Here is a 26,240-nt window from a genome sequence, read left to right as displayed (position 1 = left end):
TTATTCTGCAAGGGGTGAGACACTGGCACAGGTTGCCCAGGGAAGTTGTGGATGTCCCTTCCCTGAAGGCGTTCAAGGCCAGGTTGGACAGGGCTTTGGGCAGACTGGTCTGGTGGGAGGTGTCCCTGTCCACAGCAGGGGGGTTGGACTGGATGAGCACTGGAAACTGACCATGCTCTCACCTTGCTCTAGCACAAAGGAAGACGTGGTCACCCCTACACCTTTTTTGGGTCTTAAATTGGGGAAAGGGATCTTGGAAAGAAATAGTGGTTTATCTGAATAACCACTGGAGGTCAGAGTATCCCACAGTGCTGCTACAGCCTCATCCATCAGGCAGCAGTAGCAAACATGATTTAGAAAGGGCGTGGTGCTGCCAGAGCTTGTTAAGACCATGTTAAAAACTGCAAGGGTAAGCTGAGCTCTTTGGGTCTTAAAATAGGATGAGGATAATTATGGAGAAGTGTGACTAGAAATCTGGGGAAAAACACCAAAAATTTACTTGGACTTTGTTAGGATGGATGGGGAGGGCAGGGTGGTCTCTGGGCTGGGGAGTGCCTGCTGCTGGGCCCCCACATTGCTGCAGGGAGGAGGGGGTGTGTGTGGAATGGGGCTCCCTGTCAGGGTCTCACACCCACTCTTTAAGGCATCTCCATGTCTCCCATGTCCCCTTTGGCAGCTGGGGACTGCTGGCTAGTACCTTGTACCAGGTTGTCACTTACACCTTAAAGCAACCTGCCAACCACGTCTGCTTGCACAAACACCTCAAATATTACTTTATTATTGAAAAGAATAGATTCGAACCTCACACGGTGAGAGACCCAAGAGGACTGACTGCAAAGCCCTGAAGGACAGTGACCATCCTGGCTGGAGCATGGGACGTGTCTGCTTATGCAGAGTAAGAAAGAGGCTTCTTGTTCCTGCTAGTGATGCTCACAGTATGCACCTTGGCAGAAGGGCTGGGCTTTCCATGTCCTACCCCTTGTGCTTTGGCAGCACTGGCCTTTTCCATACCTACTCTTTTCCACCCCCCGTGACTCACACACACGGAGTCCCAGCTGCACGTTGCATACAGACCAGCAGTGTGTGCCTCAGGATTTCAGACTCTGAGCAGTGATTTTTTCCAAAGCTGAAAACCTAAAAGGCTCTAAGTGAGGGCAGCAAAACGAGCAAGAGCGTTGGGAAGAAGGAGCAGGGTGCTGCTACAGGGGCACACAATGCCTGTCAAGACCAGGGCAGCACAGCCTGACCCTGTCTGTGCTTGTGTTACCCATGACAGCAGTGACACCAGCACATGTGGCTGTCCAGACAGCTCCTTAGATTTACCAGTTTAAGAGTATATAAGTCCCTCACCTTGCTGGGGAGCAGAGCTGGGTGCACACTGGTGCAAGTGCAGCTTGGCTCATAGGAGCCCCATGCACTGCAGAGGAGGCACCAGTGTGACAACAGGACCCACCTTTTCTTGTTGATTTTGGTCCTCCAGCGATTTTAAAGGCAAGAAGGGGTTGTGTATTACACACCATAAAACCGTATCAAGACATTGCTGCATCAAGCTCGTAACTTCTTGGTAAGCCATGACATGGACTTTAAAAAGGCATCCAGCCTTGATTTATACTGGGGAATCAACCATGTCTCTGCACCTCATTTTGAATCCCAATTAATTCAGCTTCTGTTTCCTGCCCAGAGGCTGTGCTTGTTATGCATTTGTTTGCTGGATTAAAGAATTTTTTATTAGCAGTGATTTCTTCATGAAGCCATGCCTAAAATGGGACTAACCCAATGTAGTCCCTTGTTTGCTAAGACAACTAGGTTGAACTTCAGGGGTTTCTCAGTATGTTTGCTCCGATAACTGTGTTTTGAAACCTGTGTTTAACATCCATTTGAAGTGTGGACACTGCTGTCTGGTTCCGATCCCGACGATGTTGCTTGCAGGAGAGACACTGCCTTCTTGTGCAGAGCAGAAATCCCCATCTTTTGCCTGGGGACTGTCTGAGCTCACTCACATCCCTTTCCACAAGCAGATGGGCCAATTTCATAACACCTCATTGCTTTTTTATGCTGATGGGGGGGAGGCTTTAGACCTTTCCCTCCTCTCCCTATACTCCCTACGAGCTTGTGCAGGTTCAGCTTCTATTCAGACTCCTGGGTGATCTGCTTCAATTTACTCCAACCGCAGAAAACTACACAGGTTGAGGGTTTTGGGGTTTTTTTCTGAACTAGTTTTATGCAATTACATGAGGGAAAATGGTTCATGGAAGGTCTGCCACCCACCAGCACATGGCAAGCAGCAGGAGAAAAGGGCTGGGAAGGAGGAGAGGGCAAGCAGGAGCAGATGTGTCCCCAAGCTGGGCCTTGTGAGGGAAGCCTGCCTCTTCCCAAGCTCTTAGACGTTGGAGTCGTGAGCTCATGCTAAGTGATGCTAGGCCTTAAATTATACTATTTTTCCATAGAGAGGTGGTCCTAAAGGTCTTACCTGATGACCCTTGTCAAACAGCTGTGTGAACAATTCTAGAAAAGAAAAAGAGCTGGTCTTTTGGTTAAAAGTCCCTTTAAATGGGTTGTGCATCCTTATTTTGCAAATGCATGGTCTCCCATGGTGACTATGGGGTGAACAGTTCCATCCGGATACCCAGAGGAGAAAAAATAATGACAGTGTGTCATGCTTACAAATCACTGTCTACAGGGACTTGCCCAAAGATTTTTACGAAGATGAGCCCATCTCCTTTTATACATATGCAAAGAAGTTAAACTGACTTATTCAGTGCTCGTGGTGACTCAGCAGTGGAGTCAGATACTGACACTGTGAAATAACTCCTCTTTCACCTGCTTGTTTTTCCACCACAAGCCACAGAAACCTGCAGCAAGAGGTTCTTAATCAGCCAAGATTTTGTACTGAGCCAGGTACAATCTTGGGCAGCTGCAACAAAACCAGCTCCTTTTCTAGTCCATAAATGCTGAGAAGCTTCTCGTGCCTCCTCTTGCAAGAGAGGATAACGCGGCAGATGCATTGTCACCATCAGCTATTCAGAAAGTGTGGCACCTGGATCCCATCTTTACAGTGCTTTAGATAAGACAGGGATAAAAAAGATGAGTGTATGTTTTTGTGTGTGTAAAAGCCTGGCTTTCAGGGCCTTAAATCTGCCTCCGTGTGAAGAATTTCTTAGGAGCTGTATGTCAGTTTATTATTCTTCGCTTCAGCTCCGGATACTTGGTGACTGACTACTTCCACCTATTTGTCCCAGAATGATGGCAGCTTTATTTAGGTGATAATAGGAGCGCTGGGCTGTTTTATGAGGCTGTAATCCAGTTCCCAAGTGGATGAATACTCTCCAAGGCCGTGTAGTTTATCCTGACCATCTGAGGAACTGAATTACTGACCAGAAAAATAGTGGCGTTCCTGCTCATGTTGTTATGCTCCAATTCTCCAGTATTTGGGCTAAATAAATGTTTAAAGTATTTGTGACATGAGAAGGAAGAGTCCAGGGAGAGGATGGGAATGACAGTGAGGAGCAGACTGGCAGAAGGAGCTGGAGTTGGGGATGTTTTGCTGTTTGCTCCTTAAATATTTCAGTAGTTTATTGAGGATATTCCCAGTCTTTCAGACAAGGACTGCACCTTCAGCTAAAGTCCCCTGGTTCTGCATTAGACACCAAAAAACTGATATCCACAGGCCCACAGAGCTGAGAGGTAGAGGCTATTCACAACTGGCAGCGTCCAGCCCGTAGCTAAACATCCCATGGGGAAAAAAATGCTGCAGCTCTCGAACTGTGCACGTTCAGGGCTTCTTGCACACACTGGCTCTGTTGCACAAGCTGGCTCTGTTTTTTTTCCTCTGCTTTGCTTTGTTGTCCTGCTTGCCCTTGAAAGGGATCTTGAACTGATTTTTCTGTTTTAAATATCAAGGTTTTGATATAAATGCACAGGTTGTGTAACTACGCAACATGCAGCAAATAAATGCGCACCTGGTGACTGCCAATGCAAGCTGAACTTTGCAGCCCTCGTTACTGTTGGGGTACCAGGGGTGCAGCCCAGGACTGGGGCTGTGGTCTTTAATTAGAAGGATTTTTAGAGAGATCCACTGCTGGAGGATGTTTTCTGCTTTTCTGCAGGCCCTTGGTGTAGGGTCTTGCTGTGATACTGTCAGGCATAGACAACATCCATCACCCCTGCACTGACCTGAGTGCAGGGTACTCCTGTTTGGCTTGGGTGGATCCTGTGAACTAGGGTCCCAGCTCCTGAAATCAGGGGGATTTTCCCTCTAGCCAATATCGAGAGAGCCACAGGTTCAGGTCAGAGGGGAGAATATCTGTAGCTGTCAACAAGAGGTGCCCAACACCTCGGAAAGAGTCTGGAATGAATGTGAGTCCGTTTTGTGAGTTTGCAGAGCACTGAAATACTAATTAAAATTACAATGAATTAAAATAACAGATAAATGTTACCTCTTCCAGTATACTTAGATACTTATCCCTGGTTTGAGCATTCAGGCTTGGTTCTGACCTCCTTTTTCTGTCAGACTGCTTAAATGTTCAGGCTCACTAAGCTCTCACAACTCTTAGGTCCTGTTGGGATTTATATGAAAAAGCGTTCAGTAAATGTATTGTCTTTACTGTTTAGTCATTATTTAATAATATGTGTCAGAATTGTCAATCTGAAAAGGATTACTGGCTGAAAAGGCTCCATGTTAAAATTCTTACCTATGTAATATATGTGGTGGTATTTACCTAAATCCCAATTCTGTAGAGCAGCTAGATAAATCTTAATGATAGTGGGACTAAAACCAGGTTTAAAGATGAGCTGTCTCCCATATTTACGTCAGTGTATTTGTAACCTCTGTAACAAATGTGACTGACGAGCACTGAATAAGTCAGTTTAACTTCTTTGCATATGTATAAAAGGAGATGGGCTCATCTTCGTAAAAATCTTTGGGCAAGTCCCTGTAGACAGTGATTTGTAAGAGTGACGCACTCGTACCTAAAATCTGTACCACAGATTTTCTTGTTATGGGCAATATCATGCTACTTACTCAAAATTACCTGAGTGTTTGAGTTCACACCAGTGAACCCAATATCAGTTTGTCCTAATGTGTTTATTGTGACCCTTTTGGTCAACCCGCAAATTAATTCAGCTTCTTACCAAAAGAAGACCCTGGTCTCCCTGTTGCAGTAAGACCGGCCATGGCATCCTGGCGTTGTGCTGGAGGGAAGCTGCGTGCCTGGGCACCAGCTCTGCTGTCAATTTTATCTTCTGCTAGGGGCTCATTAGTACCTTTCAAAAGAGCAGTGGTCTCCCAAATGCTTGGCTAAGAATGCTTTAGAGGATTTTTTTTTAAAGTAAAATTAAGCAATTAGTCAAGGAGCTAATTAAACTTAGCATTTTGTTTTCTAGGGTAGAACATGAATCATGAATTTGAAGATAGGATTCAAACATGGACAGTGTAAAAATGGCTGGATCGCTCTAGGTGACAAATCTATGTAACTGATGTGCCATTTTGGGGACAGACACAGGTGCATATTCAAATAATAGTCACGGATAGAAGATATGTACATTAATTATCCTATGACAGCTGCAGCCAGATTTAAGAAAACATTTCTCCACTTAGAATAAAGTAAATAAACTCTCCTGCTCAGAGGGGTGCTTTTGGCATGGTACTTTCCACGTGCCCGAGAAACACATCTGCTAACCAGTACCACTGGTGATTGCAAACAAGTCCTGGTCAAGCTGTTTGAAGAGATGAAAGAAGATGTTGGCACTAGCTGGGATCTGTCCTGGATGGGTGTTCATCACTGCTCTGGTCCTTTTTCCATTGACCTTGCCACCATGTCAATTATACTCAAATACGGTGTCTCAGTGGTGAGGCAAGAGCTGGCAGTGGTGGCCCTAGTCAGCCAACAGTGTCATTAGTTTGTGTCAGAAAACCCTCCACCAGGCAAGTGGGGATGACAACCAGGTGGTAATATTTATAGAAATACATACTTTTTGATAAATGCTCGCTGCCTCACCAATGAAAGCTGAAAAATAAGTACATCTTCATCTGAAAATAGAAGTTGAAGGGATCACACAGATATGCAAGAGAACGGTGAAGGTAAACCTGAAAATAACGATCTCCAGGGAAAAAGAAGAGGTTCTCAGTGCATGACTTTTGAGAGGAAGGGAGAGATGGAGAGGCTGATAGAGAGCCGTATCACGGGTGACACAGCAGCTGGGAATGGCAGGGTGACACTGCAGACCCTGTCCCTCTGCATGGACTGTGAGCTACATCTGTTTGCAAGAGATACTGAAGCTGCAGTGCCCTTGGTCTCACCAGACTGAGCCTGGGCTTTTCAGTATGTTTTCAGGGTGATGTAGTCACCTCCAGCTCAGCTTCCCTGTATGTATAACACACTCGAATGGGTTGTCCAGAGGAGCTGTGGATGCCCCCTCCCTGGAAGTCTTCAAAGGCAGGTTGGACAGGGCTTTGAGCAACCTGGTCTAGTGAATGGTGTCCCTGCAAGAGGAAGGCAAGACCAAGAGGATGAGCTGAGACCACAGGTCAGAGCTGTGGATGGATAAAGAGAGGGCCTTTCCTCCCCAGGCTTCAAGGGTACCTGCCCTTCTCCTCTGGCAGATGGAGGGACTTAATGTTTTGGCCACTGATTTTCCACCCTCTGAGCTGCAGGCACATGTTAAATCCCATCCTGAGTGGGTGGATTTTGGTGTGTGGTTGCAATGAGCCCCATGATCTGCTGGGATGGATCTCAGAGGGGGTCTCTTCAGCTTGTGATCTCACAAGAGACACCAAGGTGGAGGAAAAGCACAGTTCTCTTAAGGAAACAGCACTGTAAGCAAGATGGGATAATTTATCTGTACAGCCTGCATCTCTGAGCCCCTTTGGATGACTGAATAAAGTTAGATTATGAAGATTTAGGGCAGATTATTTGAAAACAGATCCTGTGAGTAAATAGGGGGCTCTCTAATCTCCTCCTAATTTGTTGCTGTGGTTGGTAGGTACATGTCTGTAAATTTTAAAGGACAAAGGTAATGATGAACGGACAATGTAAAAACAGCTGGATCAACAAGACATGGCAAAGGCTTCATGACATGAGGAATAAGTCACATACATCCCTCTGTGTCTCTCTTCTCTGTGTTCTTCTTGCAATTTTTTTTTAAGCCATTATGTTGCATTATCTTTGTGCAAATGGAGGATATTTTTATATCGTATCCTTTGATGTGGGCCTTGCTTGGGTGCAACTGAGACAGATTTCCAGCTGTGTCATTTTTTAACTACACATGTAGCTTAGAGATTATTAAGTATTAGGAGTGAGCATTAATGCTTGTCAGTTTGGGAGCAGGTTCCACAGGTGCTGAAGATATCTCTCCAGCAGCTGTCATCCTGCAGGCTGCCACTCATTTTAATCTTCTTGTCACCTATATTTCCGAGGCACTCGGCAGTCCCTCAATTTCACTGCCGAAAATTATGTGCTTCAGAAGTTTCATGAAGACATTTAATAGTTTGGTTACATTACAGGGAGGAATTTCCCATAAATTGTACTTCTGAATTTCCTTACTATTTTTTTAATACCCCATTTAGGGTGTCAGTCACAGCATGTCCCATCTCAGTGCTATGGCAAATTAAAGGGGTCTAATGAGAAATCCCTTTTGGACAAGCTCCTATAAGGGCCCTTCAGAAAAGTTCTCCAGCAAACTCATAAAATTTTCAGAGGTAGGGAGCAGTGACACTTCCAAAGTGCACAAACAGGATTTGGGCATAAGCCACCCCTCTGACCAGCTTCTCCAGCTCTTAACTCCCTCTGTGTGTGCACTTATGTTGACACACTGGAGTCTTTCTCATCTTCCCTTATGATGGGTCCCTGCCTGTTTATTTTATTTATTTTTTGCCCATAAGACTTTTCAGACATTTTTTCAAATCCTGTAAACTCTTCTTTTACTTTTTTCTTTTTCTTTTTTTTTTCTTCTATTTCCCCTCCTCTGTAACTCACCAGGCTCTTTCTTCTTAGCTCTAGAAAGGGCTCCTCTTATCCTTCCCAATTGCCTCCTTGCTCCTTGCTGATGCCCAAAGCCAAATCCTAGCCCAGTGCCCTACCTTGGACTGCCCTGTACTCCCCTATGCAGCACAGTCCCATCAGCACCTGGCTTGCACAAGTGAATCAACCCCTTAAATGGGGTTTATTGCCCCATGGGTGCATGCAGGGAGGGTGGGATGTTTCCTGAGTACTAGGGACTGGGGGGAAGGGCCTGGGGCACCCCAACTCTCTTGTCCTTAAAGGTTTTTACACTGATTTTTATTTCTTTATAATTACTTCTGTTCTATTATATATTCTCTCAATATATATTAGAATACATATAGAGGAGACATCTAGAATATTCTATATTCTTCTTTTGTGCATAACTGTAGCCTCTCATTTAGCAAGGCAGATGAATATAATCCAGACTTTTAAAACTAAGTTACATGGAGATAACGATCATCCAGAGGACATTGTAAAAATTCACTAAATCACCCTGCATATATACTTAAAATTATTGCCATTATATCAAAACCTACACCTCTTTGTTTTTTGTTTTTTTTTTGTTTTTTCTTTCCCAAACTCTTAATATAGACGTAACAGTCATCCTACAGATGAGACAGTGGACCAGGTTCATCATGCCAAAGCCTGGACATTGAAGTCTGAAACGTGGACACTGTTGACTCCCTGTGCAGCTATTTCTGAGGTTCATCTTACCCACCTTGGGGTGGGGATTAATTGGACCCTCCAAGCTCCCATTTCTCCCTGCTGACTGTAAAAACACCCTAGACACCTGTCTCAGAGCTAGGCCCATATGTTATCTGAAGTTAGTTGAGGAAATTTTACCCAGAGTGACTGCTAAGAAAAACAAAACAAAACAAAACAAAACAACCCCAACCAACAAACCAACCAACCACAAAAAAACACCAAAAAAAAACCCACAAAAAAACAAAACAAAACAAAAAAAACCCCCACCAAAACCAAAAATCAACGGGTGACAGAGACACTTTTATTTCTTTCAGAAGAGAAAAAAACCAGTTCTTTGCACTGAGGCAAAAATAGTCATCTTAAGAAGATGACACAGCTTAATGTAATATAAGATATATATATATTTCAAACAAGACAGATGAGAATGCTCTTTGTATTCTAAGTATGTGAATAAGCCTAAACTGCTGGGACAGTGAGACACACTCAATTTTCCAGTGCAGAAATGACCCCCGCAATCATCTTGAAATATCAATGTCTTAACAGCAAAATTTACCTCAAAGTTTACACAACCAAGTACCCCAGACTTGAACAGCCTACTCCTGAGTACACATCCAAATCCATTTTAGTACAGAACATTATCGTTTATCACACAGGCAAATACAGCTTTTTCCATGGCACAAAAAAGAGGCTAAATAGCCAGATGCTATCGATACTAAATATAAATAAACCAGCATCGTTAGAGATTGGTCTTCAAACCAGTAGTAAAACATTATTAATTTGTAAGCAGCAGAAAATTGTATACGAAAAATATAAAACTTTTGAAAACTGCTTCAGAAGATTTTGTGCATTGCTACAATGACTTTTGTAGCAACTGCTTTTTGTCCTGAAAAGTGATTTCTGTTCAGCCAACTTCTGTCCCCAGTGTCACACTATTTTTATTCTACAGCAGAGAAAAGGAACAAGTAAAATGCATATTCATATCCAAAGGAAAAGGCTTAAACACAACATAGCACTGTTATTTTAAGAGTTATATTTTTGCGTTAGGTGCTGCTTCCCTCTGCGTGTGTGTATCTGCATATGTGTGTTTATGTGTCTCTCTGCACACAAATGATAAGTAGCTACATCATTTACATTTTTATGACTGAAGCCCTTGATTGAATTCTCATAATGCCAGGAGGGCCCATTCGGGATTCAGGACCTGCTGTGCAAATACTCGCTACGACATGTGCCCCAAAGAGCTTGTAACTGTAAAAGGAGAAAATGTGGCAGGGAAAATAATTATGAGGAGATGAAGTGACTCTCTCTGGTTAGATGAGAGGCTGGGTCAGCTTCAGGACCAGAACGAGCATTTGTACATGCACAGCACTGATTTATTGGTGAATCAGCAGCACCAGCGCAGGTGGTTTATACTGGAGTCATGGCCAAATTGTCCCTCCTTCTTGTGCTGATGGGTGGCAGGATGTCCCCAACTTCAGCTGAGCTGCCAGCAATATCCTCCCCTCCCACAGAAGGCCCCCCCCATGGCATAAATCAGGCCTCGGTTTCCATCTGCACACTTGCTCTGAATCACCCTCGAGGCTCATGTAAGGAAAAGGTTTTGCTGTTGCTGGACTTCTTTTTGAGGTAGAAGGGGGAAAGAAAATGTTTCCCTGCTACAGGCTTGTTTCAACATCACACATAAAAGGAAGGGCAGGTACGAGGAAGATCTTGAACCCCTACATCTGTCCCCAGGGGGACATTGCTGTCAGCTAGGAACTCCCAAGGAGTGGTGAGCTCTGGCACATCCCCACCTGCCACCTTCCTCAGCTCAGCGTGTCAGTCTTCTGCAATGCTCACCCAAAACACCAGCAACTCCGTGCCTAAAGTCACCTCGATGGAGGTGACATGAAAAGTGAGGTGTGGGGACACCACCGAACCCCTGGCCCTCTCTGGAACCAAGGTGCCAGAGCCAGCCTGAAAATCAGGCACCTGCCTTTGCTCAGGACAATGAGGTTTGGTTTGCACTGGTGAGTCTTTGTGTCACTTTTGAAGAGCAGTAGGAACTGTACCTTCTGTTGTGGTTGTGGTACACAGCAATGAGAACAAAAGCCGTACATGGGTGTGATTGTCCACCGCACTGCCACTGGCAGATCTATGTAAAATTCAGAAACCCCTAACATCCTGTTTTCCTTCTACTATACAAACCCATTATTTACTTTGGTGTTGCCACCATCCCTGTGATGCTGGCCCAAGCCATGGGAGTTTCGGAAGTTTTTAGATAACAAATTCAAAATTTCAACATAATTTGTTGGCCTAAATCCCTGTTTCAGGCTTTCAGCCTAGTGCATGTGTTTTCTTGCAAGTTCAGTCATCCTTGTCTCCGTTCCTCAGGGTTTGCATATGCAAACCCGTGAGCAGTCACTGAGCTTAATGTTTGGGTAGGTGGTTTTATAAAGTGGAAATCTGCTGATGGATCTGTAGGGATAGTCTAGATGGCTATTTGCATTGAATTTGTACATGTACAAAAAGAAAGGTTACTGGCAGTCATAGTTTTTAAATACAGTGCTTAAATAATGGTATGTTTGAGGTTCATGTTTACTCCCTGGGAATGGACGCAGCTGACAAACTGGCAAAAGCTGCCTTTCCTCCACCACTGCTGTAAGACCAAAGAGCGTTTTGTAGGTCCATCTGACATGGTTTAACCCCAGCCAGCAAACAAGCACCACACAGCTGCTCACTCATTCTGCCCCATGGCAGGATGAGAGAGAGAATTGGAAGGGTAAAAGTGAGAAATCTCATGGGTGGAGATAAAGACAGTTTAATAGGTAAGGCAAAAGCCATGTGCACAAGCAAAGCAAGACAAGGAATTAATTCACTACTTCCCATCAGCAGGCAGATGTTCAGCCATATCCAGGAAAGCAGGGCACCATCACGATTATCAGTTACTTGGGAAGATAAATGCCATCAATCTGAACGTCTACCCCTCTGCCTTCCTTCTTCTTCCCCCAGCTTTATATGCTGAGCATGATGTCATATGGTCTGGGATATCCCTTTGGTCAGTTGTGGTCAGCTGTCCCAGCTGTGTCCCCTCCTAACTTGTGAACCCCCAGCTCACTCACTGGTGGGGTGGTGTGAGAAACAGAAAAGGCCTCGACTTTGTGTAAGCGCTGCTTAGCAATAAGGGAAACGTCCCTGTGTTATCAACACTGTTTTCAGCACAGCTCCAAAACGTAGTCCCATACCAGCTACTACGAAGAAAATTAACTCTATCCTAGCCAAAACCAGCACACTATCCTTGTGTGGTTACACTTCTAAATCAAACATAACCAGTTGACTCGATTTTGTGAGTTGCTCTACAAAGTCTTTGAGTGCAGTGCCTTTCCTCCCCACAGCTGTGCTGGGCATGTGGACCTCTATCTTCTGTGCCTTGTGGGGTCTGCAGAGGTAACGCAGAGCACAGGCTGCCTCATTAAAATAGAAAACTATTCTAAGAAGCAAAAGGAAAGTGGAGTGGGGGTGTGTCATATTAATTCAGAGAAGATGAGTCTCATTAAAGTTCAAATGGGTTTTTCTCCCCTCCTCTCAGATGCAGCATGGAGCAATATGAAAGTGGAAGAGCAGTATTGATTGGAAAGGGGGCAAAGGAACAGGCAAGACTCTTGTATAGATCTATTTTGCTCTTTTCTATGACTTCTATTGAAATTGTAAATGTATCATTTATAATAAAGTAGCTTATAGGCTTGTTCTTCACAGTTTGTAGAAAAAACGGAGTAACCAAGATGTGGTTCATCCCCTTGCCAGCTTAGGATAGTATCTGCCCAGATCATTCCAGATAATGATGCTACCACCAAAGATGTTCCAGGCATCTTGCATTTAAAAAAGAGGGCATAGCCTGGATGTAAGAACAGATGAGTGTGCTGAGTAATTTATCCAGAAAATATCAAGTAGAGCTGAAAGGGAACTAATGCAGAGCTTCGTTTAAAGTTGAAAGCAAAACTTGCTTCTATATTGCTGCAAAAACAGAGGCAGTTCCTTTTGTATCTCAAACACCAGAAGAACCAGGCTCCATGATATAGATGTTAAGGTAGGACTCAATTTGAGTTAATGAAACTCTTGTGTCCATATTGAGTAGAGGCTTAGAAGAGAACGTAGCAGCCTGGTTCTGCTAAAAAAACAAAATGATGGCTTATTGATAGGATACCCTAAACTGAAAAAAACCAGCTAAGATGCCATGTTCAGTGTTGCCTTCTAATGGTGGTTCAGCTGCCTCTGGTGTCTCAGGAGCAAGAGGTTGCGAGCAGCACTCTAAATGTGGTGGAGAAGGTGGTGCTGTCCCTTGGAGACTGGCAAAACCAATGCAGCATCTCAGGTGGGAGGCATTTTCTTTACATTTTTTTGGATGTTTGCCTCATGCAACATCTCTCCAGGTCTGCACTAGGTGAGCTTCCCTCTTCACCTAAAGAACTCATCCACAATTTGAGGATGGGTAATGGTCAGAGGGTGGGATCATGTTGCACTGTGCAGAAGTTTTAAAACTTGTGGATTAAAGTCAATGGTGTTCTGGTGGTCTTGGTCTGGTGGTTAATTGAAGACCAGGCCACACATAGAGTGACTGGATAAAGAAAAAGGTCGCATGAGAGCCTTGCAGCAGCTTGTGTTACCATTGATTAATGAACATTTCAGAGTGGAGAGCAAACATAATGAAACATGAAATAAGGCTCTTATAAAAATGCATTGGAGGATTCACTCTGTGATCGTATTTTTGAGCTCTGAATATTATGCTGCTAATATTTTTGTATTGCTGTTGGCTAGGGTATCTCAGCTGGGACTTCTCTAGATGGTACCTGCAAGTATTGGACTCACATTTTCCTGTAAGTCTATTTTTTTTTCCTGTGACACAGCCCTTATTGCCCATCAGATGTTGTTAACCAAAGCTATTCCTTACCTGGTGTGACCAAGGTAAAAGTTGAAATGGGTTTTTCTCCCCTCCTCTCAGATGCAGCACGGAGCAATATGAAAGTGGGAAGCCAATATTGATTGGAAAGGGGGCAGGGAAGCAGGCAAGACTCTTATATGGATCTATTTTGCTCTTTTCTATGACTTCTATTGAAATTGTTAAAGCTACTCCTTACCTGGTGCGACCAAGCAGAGCTTTACTGAGTAAAGAAATGAGCAAAAATGACTTTGTATTGTCCACGGATCATGGAGAAGGATGTGGGGGTACTGGTGGATGAAAAACCGGACATGAGCCACCAATGTGCACTTGCAGCCCAGAAAGACAACCATATCCTGGGCTACATCACAAGAAGCGTGACCAGCAGGCTGAGGGAGGTGATTCTGCCCCTCTAGACCCCACCTGGAGTCTTCAGTATAAGGAGGACATGGACCTGTTGGAGCAGTTCCAGAGGAGGATCACAAAAATGATCAGAGAGATTGAACACCTCTCCTATGAGGACAGGCTGAGAGAGTTGGGATTGTTCAGCCTGGAGAATAGGAGTCTTTGGGGAGACCTGATTGTGACCTTAATACTTAAAAAGGGCTTATAATATAGGGCCTGTAACAACAGGACAAGGGGTAATGGTTTTAAACTAAAAGAGGGTAGATTCAGACTAGATATAAGGCAGACATTTTTTACAATGAGGGGGGTGAAACACTGGAACAGGTTGCCGAGAGAGGTTACAGGTGCCTCATTCCTGGAGACATTCAAGGTCAGGTTGGATGGGACTCTCAGCAATCTGATCTAGTTGAAGATGTCCTTGGTTATTGCAGGAGGGTTGGACTAGATGACCTCTAAGAGTTCCTTCCAACTCAGTACCTCTGTGGTGCTATGATTCTATGGATCTGACACATTTATGCATCCATTCACTTCTCACCTCTGGACTAAAATTAATCCAGAAATCACAGTTAGTAGCATGGAAAACCGTTATAGAAGCGGCCTTGTATTGTTGCATCATTAACCTTCAGACGATCACTGAAGGCACTGAACAGGGCCTTATTGTGCAAGCCACCCTTTTAGCTACCTCTGGAGAGGGATCCATCCCACTCTGTGCTAGAGCTGGGCCTCAGCTGTGTAAAGGCAGGCATGAACATTTGGGTCTCTGGCTAATCTACTTACCTTTTATGGTCAATGGAGAGAAACAGGCGCTTCTAGGTCATGATTCATCTTGTCCAAATGTAGGCATCAAGAATAACTAGGTGAATCACACTCTAAAACTGCTTATTTCTTTCCACTATAACGGGAAATTATCAAGGGAGGACAAGGTGATCAGCTCATATGCATACACCTACCCTGTCAGTGTCTCCAGGGATGTGAGATGAACCTCCTACACACCTAAGACAGATATGATGAATTGGTCTCTTGGAGGGTCTTATCTCTCTCCATTGCTTAGGAAGCAAGTAAAAGGCAGGCACCTAGCTTAGACTAGACACTTAACTTCTAAGTTACTAATATTAAATTGAATTACTCCCACTCTGAATCTATATATGCTACTAATAAGCAACTTTTTTTGGGGGGGGCAACTGTTGGCCATTCTCCAAAAGAGGTATCAAGGATTCAGGAAGCAAATGGAGACAAATTTCAGAGAAGTTTCACATTTAAAATGGTAGTATTTTATTTAAAGCTTTTTATTTTAAATTATAAGTTTTCTCTTCTGATGGTCAATTTGCAACTTCAAAACACAGAACAGATTTACTCTCCTCTGGCATTGGTAGGGTTAACCTGAGCACTCTGATGATAGGGAGGTTGTGCCTGGATGGTTGAGGGCAGGTTTGGAACCTTCCTCCGTAACTCTTTGATGGCATCAATCTCTTCTACTTCAAGTTCTTGTTTGTCTGAAACTTCAGGAGCGAGAGGATGGCCTGCTGGAAGTTGTCACCCGTCACTACATAGAGCAGGAAGTTTCCAAAAGTATTTAAGGCTGCTAAAGATTTAGCTATGATAAACATAAAAAGGATCACGTTCTTCAGATGGCAGCTGACCGGTCGTACTCGGAGCTCCAGCCGAATCCCCCGAAAGACGTGGAAGGGCAGGAAGCAGACATAGAAGACCACCAAGAGGACGATGGCGAGTCTGCGAGCCCTTTGCTTGTAGCAAGCCCGTGTGTGGGGCCCGGTAGCCAAGGCGTAAATAATGAATGCATAGCACAGAGTCACCGTCAGCATGGGCAAGATGAAGGCAAACGTGGTCAGCAGCCAGTTGTACCACCTACTTGTGTCAAGGTCCTCAGCAGTAGCCAGGTCTGAGCAGATCGTCCTGTTCTGTGTATACCTCATAACAACCAAGATGCCCAAGGGGCTGATGGCCACCAGGGAAATCACCCAAACTACTACGCAAGTCACCACTGCCCATCTCCGTTTTTGAACAAAAAGGCATTTAGTTGGGTGGACAATGACAAAAAAGCGGAAGATGCTGAAGCAGCTAAGGAAGATAATACCGCTGTACATGTTGAAGTAGAAACAAAAGTGAATAAACTTGCACATGAAGTTTCCAAAAATCCAGTTATTTCCATTAGCAGAGTAGTGCATAAGGAAAGGAAGGGTGGCTATATATAATAGATCAGTGACAGCCAGGTTTAACATAATGATGGTGCTGTTTTTCCAGGGCCTCATCTTGACAACATAAACAAAAATTGTCAGGATGTTCCCTGGGAAGCACACCAGGAAGATGAGGGCATAAAGGACAGAGAGATAGAATTTCACCTGTAAGAAATCTTCTTCCTTGCAGCTTGTCAACAGGTCTTTGTGGCCTGGCAGAGCAGTAAAATTGCCGGTGCCTTCAGATGCCATGTTTGCAGAAATCTTCAAGCTTTACAAAAAACAAGATGTTCAGGTTTAATTGATTTGTTGGGACAAATGCATTCAGTTAAACCTTTTGTCACTGGAGAAAATGTCATATGTTTGACAAGGCATAGTAGAGGGTGAAAACAGGAATTGGCTAACATACCCAGCTGTGACATAGATAACCCCACTCAAATGTTTAAGTTCACCCTTTCCTCTCCTTTATGTTTAATTTTTATAATAATTAATTTTACACTTGCTTTATTTAACCTCCTATGCTGAAGAAGACAATTATTGCTTATCTGCAAACCTTCATATTTGAAGAGCTAGAGAGAGCTTGGGCTTGAATTTTGCAAAACTGTGAATTTGTCTTAGCCTTTTAGAAAGTAGAACCATACCTGAATCTTACCTTCATTCATCTGAGCTAATCAGTGTTTTGTGCTCATGAAACCCAAGATGCTGTTCTGGTTTCATGAAATAAAAGATGTTAGGTTCAGATACAGCTGTCAGGACCTGATGTTCCCATAACCTGACAATCATGGCTCATTCCCTGAATATGATCTTATTCTCTTGGAGCCATCAGAGTATAAAGCTAGTATAACTGCCTTTTTTTTTTTTAAATCAAGCTTCATAATGGCAGAAAACTGATTTAAATGATTAAAGACTGTTTCTCAAAGTGCAGAGGGAAGGTGGAAAGCACAGCTATTGCGTGAAGGCACTGATCTTGCCTCCCATTCTGTGCGAATTGGGGCTGGGTAGACTTGTCTCTGAAATGGTTGTTGGTCTGCCATAGCCAATTTGAAAGTTTCCACAGTGAGTTCAAGACATAACCTTTCTTGGTAGTGTTTTAATCATCACATCTAACTTCAGATAACATAAGGTTAGATGCTTAAAGTGGAGCCAGTCATCCTAAGCCCCTCTTTATCATCAAGGGAGAGATGTAGGTTCCTCCAGGACGTAATAAGTGAGGTTTCTAAGATAAATAATTTACTCTTTTGGCATAGCTATTTCTTTCCATTGATGACAAAGGCAGCCCAAGATGACTAGTTCAGATCTGGATGTCTAACCTCAGGCATCTCAAGCGAGGCAAGAGGCACTATGTGTCTTCAGCATCTCAGGTGAGTGCTACTCCTACAGATCCTAACCTATTCCACCTGAGAAAATATTTCTAAGACTTCATAAAGTGCTAGACAGGGTAATATCAAGCCCAAATCCCTCCCTCTTGTCCCATAAACAGAGACTTTAAACTAAGTCAGTGTTACATTGAACATACAGGATGAAGCCATCACATTAAAAAAAAAAGAAAAAAAAAAGACAGAAAGGTACCTTGTTTCAGTCCTGGAAAACCTGTATATAGAATTAGTCTTTGATGTGCTTCAGTTAACAGCATTTAGCATGTTACCTGTATGGATGTTTCTTCATTATCCCAATGACTGGTAGAACATGACAAATTTGCTCAGACAAAGCCAGCCATTAAAGCAGGGACACAAGAGGAATTATTTGATCATAACCAGTCAGAAAGATGAGTATCGCTTTGTTACTCAGCAGCACTTCAGAGAGAAATTTGAACAGTCTCCCCATAATTTAGTTAAAATGCTAATGCTTTTAACATGAATATTTGCTCTGGTACAGCAACTTTGCAGTCAAAGATGCATTAGGTAAAGACCATGAAGCTTGTTTTAAACAAATCCAGATTTACATTCACAAAAGCTAGGGATAAACATGTTTCCTATCTTTTCTGCTGCTTGGTGATACCACTGTCACCCACATTTATGCTTCTTATTGGCATATTGCAAGTAAAGCTAGACAAAACTTTCTAGAACATTTGATTCATCCTCAGTTTAATTTTCTTGCAATGCTGATTGGTTCTTCACTGCAATCTTGAACCCTCCAAACTGAAAATAGAGAAATATTGCTTACCTGAAAACATGCAATTCTGCTTCTCCCTTTGATACTGCTTTGAGCAAAGAGCCCTACAAATGAAAGGTATTTATGTCTTCCTTACAGTGCACCAGATTTTAGTACAGCTTTGCAGCTCTCTCCCTGGCAGACTGAGACTCCGTGTGGCCGTAAATTAGGAGATTGGTAGAAAACCTCAGTTACTGGCTCAGGTATCAAGTTTTAGACCTCAGCAGCTGGAGGACATCTCTTTTGCCCTCTGTCATTCATGCTGTCTTGCCTTCAGTGGGCTTTGCTGGCAGCAGTTCTGCGTGCTGAGGTAGACCTACGGTATTCAAATAGCAGCGGATCACATTTAAATTAGCGTGTATGCGTGCGCGCATGTGTTTATAAAAGAGAAAATTAAATTTATTCTCCATTTCCTGTGAAATGAAACCTGATCACCAAAGTGAATACGGCATGTTGCCATTTCAAGGTCAGTTGAAAAATGTTATGGCATACTGTCTTCATTCAAAACAAATTTCTAATGAAGTACAGTTTTACTCTCATGTAAGGAATGAAGGTTTCTTTTGGTACAATATGCTTTTTAGGAACAGTGGCATGCTTTCTACTTATTTCTGGTGAATAAAATATCTACAATTAGTGTTGGCTGGTTATTACTGGGTAGCTGAAGTTGCAAACTTGTTTTCTTTTGAGCCTTTGCTTTCAGGCTTCATGATTCACAAGAGCTGCAATTTTCCATGCTTCTTGAACCAAAAGACTGTACTTGAATAAAAAATCTCATTATCATCCTTAGCTCGAGGAAAAAGATCCAAAGAGATTATTATTTAAAAAGAAAAAAAAAGTCATATTATCTTGAATTTTGGAACTGTAGACTTCAATTCCTGAGCTTCTAACCTGATCCGTGCAAAGAGGCCCCACCTGCCCAGTGTGGCCAGCACCATTTGGCCTTGGTACATTTTATAGGTCCTACTTGTTGATGAGGCTTACAGTGACAATCAAGCCTGGGGCAACAGTAATGTCTGACAACTGGCACATTATCTATCTGTTACCATTAGGGGGTAGAGTATCATCTTTGTTCTCATCTGACCAAGCTTTTCTCTAGGTCAATGCCCAGAGCACTTTTTAAAAATGCCCGAATTTGAGTTGTAAAATACATCACTGTGTACCATCTCAGGGAGGAGCAACTGTTTAAATAGTTATTACCCTGTTCATAGGCACTGCACATGTCATTAGAAACCATTTGTACGAGGCTGTAGTGTTACAAGCACAACAGGAGCTAATTATAGTTAGGGATCATTTAGTGTGTCCATTATACCCTGGAGCAATAGGAAACCTGTGCAGCAGTGGCTGGTATTTATCCTTGTGGTGGCAGTGCCTCATGTGAAGCAGAAATGGGCTTTCCAGGCACCATGGCCCAGCACTGCCTGGGATTTGAGAAGGTGGGGTCCCAAGTAGCCACCGTGGTCACCTCTGAGTATCTGACTCTGGGCAGGAAAGGAAAAGAAACCACCCAGTTTCAGGCCAATTTCAAGAGAGGGGGACTAACAGAAGGTCAGTCATGCAGAGCTGCTCTGCAAGGAGACCAAGCTGTGCTCTTAGTATACTCAAATCTTGTCTCATCATCAGCTGAAGAGACCATGCAGGTCCTACGTGCCCCTGGCCTCCCTCCCCACACCCTTCACCAGGGTTTCAGCAACTCCTGTGGGCCATGACTGCAGCCATGCGACTGGCCCAGAGGCTCATGTCAGGCACTTGGGAAATTATGGATAAACTAACAAGTGAATATTCACACTTGTAAATATCTGACTTAAATTACTTGGCTGGCATTGTGTAGGACATCTATGAAGAAAAGTTGGTGCTGCCGTGTGACTTTCAGCTCTTCAGTCTGTGAGCCTTTTCTCTTTACCAGTAGGTTCTCCACCTCATGCCCATGTACATTTTAGGCCTGCCCATTGGTAGACCTATCTGATCCATACCAAAAAGTTGGTCTTTGTCGTGCTTTAAGGCTATCCTCACCCTGCATTGGAGGGAAATCAAAATACCCTGTAGTTTCACAGTCAGCTTAAGTGACTCTAATTGCAGGCTGCCGTCAGAAGAGTTGGCATCACCACCTCCCTCCTCTCTGCCTAAACCACATGTTTTCGTTGGCCCCAGTGCTTGAGCAGTCACGGGAAGTGTTGGATGAGTGAGCTGGCTGAAAATAAACCACTATTCTTATTCTTGAGTTAAGTTTTCTGGCACTTTCGTGAGGGACTGTGGCTCCTTTTGTGGCTCAAAGGTTTGCGGAAAGTGATGATGGGCGCTGACCAGGGGCCAAAGGAGGACAGCAGAGGTAGATTGGCTCACACTGGCAGCGACGTTGCATGGTGGGTTCCTGCTGTGTAGTGGTGTTTCCCTCTGAGCTACTGGCAATCAGCCACCCTCAGCTGCAGCTAGTCTCCAGCAGTGCTCCTCCCCACCACAGACGGCACTCATCTCTTGTTTAGGCAGGCTTCCAGGCAGGCTGCAGTGATTTGGCTGTCATTTTCCCTAATTTGATGAGTATTGATAAGAATTGCAAAGATCAGTAATCCCACAGCAAAAAGCTGCACCTTTCCTGAAATAATCATTCTGAAGTCCTATAGAGTTAATGCAAGTATATAAATGTTGTTCTTAGTCACTGTATAGAAAGGAAACTGGAATGATTCATTGGCAGGATTATTAATTATATTTCCTCTTAAAATTTTATACTATAGGCTGGGTCAGTTATCACAGAGTACGTGGCGCAGATAGGATCATCTCTTCATACTGTATTTTTCCTTCTGCGGTGGCAAGGTGAGCAGGATGCACAGGATGACAGATGAGTCTGCACACCTGGAGCACATGAGCTCCTTCAGAAACTTCCAGTCTAAAACACAGAAGTGGAGAATGAAGTCAAATACTTTTATTTTGCTTTGTGGCTGGTTGCAATGTATCTTTCCTTCCAATGGGCTTGCTGTTAGCTTTTGAGAGCAGAAGAGGTCGTAGCAGGGCTTTTTGTGGTGTCTCAGCATCACCACTGAACTCAACCATAATTAGGACTTGTAGGCATGAAGATCCATAAACAGCTCCTCCAGCACAAGGGCCATTCTCATCTCATAAAACCTGGTCTAAAATCCACAGGCATGAGTGAAAGACTCTTTTTAGTCAGACCTTCGGATGTGACAGTGCCTGGTGCGGAGCAGTAGAAACGGCAAGGAGAGCACTGATGAATAATTATGCAGGAAAACAGGCAGTCTGTTGGGCAAGGGCTGGGCTCCGGAGTATTAAGAGCTTTCATTATACGTTTTACTTTTGGTTCAGCAAACATATCATCTTTCCATGGGCTATTTCCCTCAGCAGACATACATTTGTTTGGCTGATCTTACGCTGCGTGTGATTGAATACCTAATTACAGTTGTTATCAGACCACCGTCGGGAGTTGCTCAGTTCTGTTGAGAATGATACCGTGTGTCTCCATCACGTGGGGAAATCATCTCCAGCTCTCCCTTCGCATTTCTCCCCTGAGACAGACTGGTAAGGACAACATTTTTTTAATCCCTAAATGCACGGTAGCTCTAAATTAATCACAGTTAAATGCTGCCATCTAATTATGTAGGTAATAGGGACTGTTAATGAAAACTTCTGGAAAGGAATTTTTTACTTTAGGAAAACTGCATATATAATCTGGAATATAAGCAGTGCTGCCACATCACCTGAGCAGAAATAGTTCAATACAGTTCCAAAAATAGCCTGTATGGATCTAAGGCACTATTTTATGGTTAATATTAGTCCTTGGAGTGAATTGGTGCACATCGACTACAGGGCACAGAAGATAAAATCTGCTACAGCCCTTGGATGATGGCTGAACTTTCAGAAGCTGAGTTGCCCCATGGGGAGTGGGGAGAGGAAAGACAATGGAGCAGTTTGCCTGCTCAAAGCCAGTATGGGCTCAGGTACCTTGGTACAGCACCGGCAAGACCATAAACCAGTGAATAAAGGACACCGCGGGAGCACCCAGCTATGAAGTGGCCTTAAACACAGCAGCTGCACCAGTTAAAGTTTCCCCAGCAGACACTAAAAGCCAAACTAAACTCATCGGAGATGTGATCACCGTTGTAATTGTTTTAGGTAATGGGGCATTTCCTGAAAATTGCCCAGCTTAGTCAGTCTGAAAACAGAGAGGACTAATTTGCTACCTTGTTATTTTGTTATTGGTTGGGTTTTTTTCAATTCCAAGACAAAGCAGCCTCTAAACTCCTGTGAGATGAGGTGTACATCCTTGGCTTCCAGTAATGTGTCAGTAGAGGATTCAGCAAAGGGTGCTATTAATGTGGCCTCTAGCGTAAAACGAAGTTTTCAGTCATTGAAGACCTATTCCGTTGTGGTGCTGTTGCTCTCCTAATTTTTTTGCAGGGTGCGATGGCATGAGAAGGAAAGTCTGCCCTTTGCCTTAGGTCACTCTAATAAAGCTTTGTCTTCAGAAAGTGACTTGTACCATTGTTACAAGGGGCCTCAAGCACACGCGCTCAAGGACATGTTTTCCTTATAGTTGAAGCCAGTAGCTGGTACAATATATGTTTTCTTTATAATTGGAGCCAACTTAGTAATTGGAGCCGAAACATCTTGGCACACTGATACATCCTGGTACATTTTGAAGGACTGCTGATAGACTAGGATACACTGGTTTATAAGGGAAATCAGGGAATTAATAAATAAAGAACAAGAACAGTACGAGTGCCTCTTCAGATCCACCAGGGACCACCAGAGACCACCAACAGACTCCTTGTACACAAGCGCAGTTGATTTGAGAATGATTAAGCAAATATTGAAATGCATTATAATTATATTTAAATTGCAACCGATCGTGGTAACTTAGATTGCGAAATCCTGAAACTCTGGTGTATAAATATGCTAAGAAAAGGGACCATACTCGTGCGAGCTTGGATGAAATAAATAATGCCCCTCGCACCCGATGTCAAATAAAGAATGCCTGCTTCTTAATGCTACATTGGTGTTAAGAAGTTTTTCTATTCCTGATTTCGGTGACACCATCACAGCCCTCTACACATGAATTTAATATACACAGCCAAAGATGAGTCTTTCTCTTAGCCAGTTACCTTTCCCTCAGCCGACACAAGCCCTTAGCTAGTGCCTAACTCTTCACAGAAGGACCCTGGGTCACATCTTTACCACTCTGGTCTCCCTCTGGGCCCAGCTCCCACCTGCTGAAATTCCACCCATGCTTTGGAAATGAGCCTTTCCTAGTGGTACTGGTGCCAAAAGGAGCACAAGGAGGACAGGGAAGGGACCTCAGCCATGTAGGATGCACTTCACATATTTTTAAAGCATCATTTCCCTCCCAAGCTTCTCTCTTTTAATTCTTTTCTTCACACAATAACTAAAGTTATAAACTGGTAAATTAGTTGTTTGAATTACTAGTACTTGTTTGTGATAAGGTAAGGTAATTATCAGGTAGAATTTTACTATCATAAAACAATAAGCAGAAATTATTCTCAGTTAAAGTGAAATTAGGAGATTTCTTGACCACAGCAACAAAATAGACAGAGCAAGAAACCCACATGGAAACGCCCTGTAAATTGTCACTGTGGAGTCAAAAGTCTAGTATTTTTGGAGCAACCTCCCTTACTGCACAAACAGGGAAGGCATTCAGGCTCCTCATCCCAAAATCTTCCCCTTTCATCCTTTCTGGTAGAGAAACCCCACTACCAGCATGGGAGGGTGAAGGCAGCTCCCTCTGCTCCCCTGCCTGCCCAGGCTGCTCTCTCAGCCTCACTCTCAGAGTCATGCAGTTTTCCTGCCTTTGAAAGAGCCTTCTGCTCTTTAAATGATGCTTAAATGCTAAGTACTATTATCCTCAGGCAATTAAATGGCTCTCCAACTATTCAGATTGGTTATAGGCATGGACTGTTGAAATAGCCTTCAAAGAGATAACTCATGCAAACTCAGCCTGTGGAATTCATACATTCTTTTTTTTTTCTTTTTAATTTAACATTCATTGTCTTGCTGGTTTTTGCTCATTTAAATAAAATATATGAAAGGGAGGTGCTCTTCTCTGCAGAGGCTTTCTCTTACTTTGCCTTTCTATGCTACCTTTCACCAAGAGCTCCAGGATCACTCCAGGTCACTTTGGTCAAATCTTCTCCCTCTGAGCTTTGTAGGACTGCAACTAACACAGCATCAGGGTCACTCACCACACTGGGGTCAGCTGGGGATCTCTGCTGTAAGCTGGTATATCATATTTGTCCCCATCAGGACACGGATTTCAGCTAAAACACCAGCACTTAATTGTGACTTGTTAATTGTGAGTGTCGCTCTGTCATTTTGAAGACAGAGCAGTGGACTGACTGTGCTGGATTATATAGTCCAAATGCAAAAATCGTGGAGCACTGGAAAATCAGTCACAAAATTCAGAAAGTAACATTTTGCCTCTGTCTGTGGTGGAACTGGCTTCTGCTGAAGCAGTATCTTCAAAGTTAAATATCTAGTAAAGCCAAAGATGAGGGTGTGCACTTTGCTTTCTCTTCCCAAGCAGAGTTAGCAGAAAGCAGTTAACCTGGCTGCCTTCACAAGCAAATGCTCTGTAAACCCAGTGGTTTTAAGAATAATGATGCAGTGTATTTTTGTTGTTGCTCTCAGAGTTGTCACTGCCCATTCTAAACACTGTGACAGTATCTATTAAAGTTCGCAATAGTAGGGAGATGGAAGAAATCACATCACCATGGGGCAGAAGATGATGCTTCTCAAGAAAAGTGAGAAAATAAAAGACAATTAGAAGAAGCACTGTTCGATAGTTTGTGATAAACTGAACTGATACAATGTGTTAAAGATACAAAAAATACAGTGCCCTGCATGGTTGGGCTGTTTGTGGTCAGGCCAGATGTTTTAGCCACTACTCTGCATTTTACCAACATACAAATCTCCTGCTGCATATTGGTGTGATTGATGGCCTGCTGGAACCTGAGGAAGGAATTGTTAACCAGACTTTTGCATCAGATTTCGCACATCGTATTCAAAGGAGGAGCGTATTCAAACCGGTGCATTGCCACTGGCTTTGGAGCCAAGTTAATGCACCCCAGCAGAGTATCTAATCCATTGACTTTCGTGGCACAGTGACTGCAAGGAGTGGAGCGCAGACATCTCCTCTCTGAGGGATTATCTTGGTGCCTGCAGCGAGAAGCCGCCTTTCCTGAAATCCTGTCCCCATTCAAAGGAGCTTTGCCCATGGGATTGCAGGAGCTAGCTGGGATAGAAGGAAACTCCTCAGGTCATGCTGTCCGTCTGCTGGCCCAGACAGGGACATACCCCTGGCGGTCCCAGCAGACACTTTTCCAACCTCTGCTAAAATCTTCTCTCTACCAAACTACTCCTCTGCTTCTCTGTGTCCACAGGACATGCTGCCTCGTGTCCATCTTCCCAGCGTAGTCCTAGCTGGGGACATTCTGCATTCTGGATACAGATCACATATGAAGGCCATCATCACTTTTCCTTCAGTGCTGCAGCAGAAGGGTTACTCATCCTGCCTGGCAGTCTGTGCTCTTATTTCTGCGTCCCATTCTGCTGTTTGCCCTTTTCACAACAGCACAACATATTTGACTGATGTTCTGCTTGTGACCTGCGTAGCCCTTCGATTCTTTACTGCAGTACTGCTGCCTAAGCAGATAGTCCAGATTTGTGCAGTTTTGATTACTTTCCTACAAACATAAATTTTACATTTGTCCTCATGGTATTGCATCTTATTTTTTTTCAGACCATTTCCCCAATTTCTGTAAATTGCTTTGAATCTAATGCTGCCCACCAGCATGCCGGTAGTTCCCTCACTTGTCATCTGCATGCTTTAAGGGTGTACTTTCTACTCCA

General features: G+C 43.6%; 1 protein-coding gene across 1 annotated transcript; it reads right to left on the bottom strand.

The window, feature by feature from the left end:
- Nucleotides 1–15,494: 15,494 nt before the first annotated feature.
- Nucleotides 15,495–16,469, bottom strand: OXGR1 (oxoglutarate (alpha-ketoglutarate) receptor 1). Its single transcript, XM_010180328.1, has one exon. The coding sequence runs from the start codon at nucleotides 16,467–16,469 to the stop codon at nucleotides 15,495–15,497; it is 975 nt and encodes a 324-aa protein (XP_010178630.1).
- Between the last annotated feature and the right edge of the window lie 9,771 nt (nucleotides 16,470–26,240).

Source organism: Mesitornis unicolor, unplaced genomic scaffold, assembly GCF_000695765.1.
Source record: "Mesitornis unicolor isolate BGI_N332 unplaced genomic scaffold, ASM69576v1 scaffold1613, whole genome shotgun sequence".
NCBI lineage: Eukaryota > Metazoa > Chordata > Aves > Mesitornithiformes > Mesitornithidae > Mesitornis > Mesitornis unicolor.
This window is presented reverse-complemented; position numbering and strand designations above follow the sequence as displayed.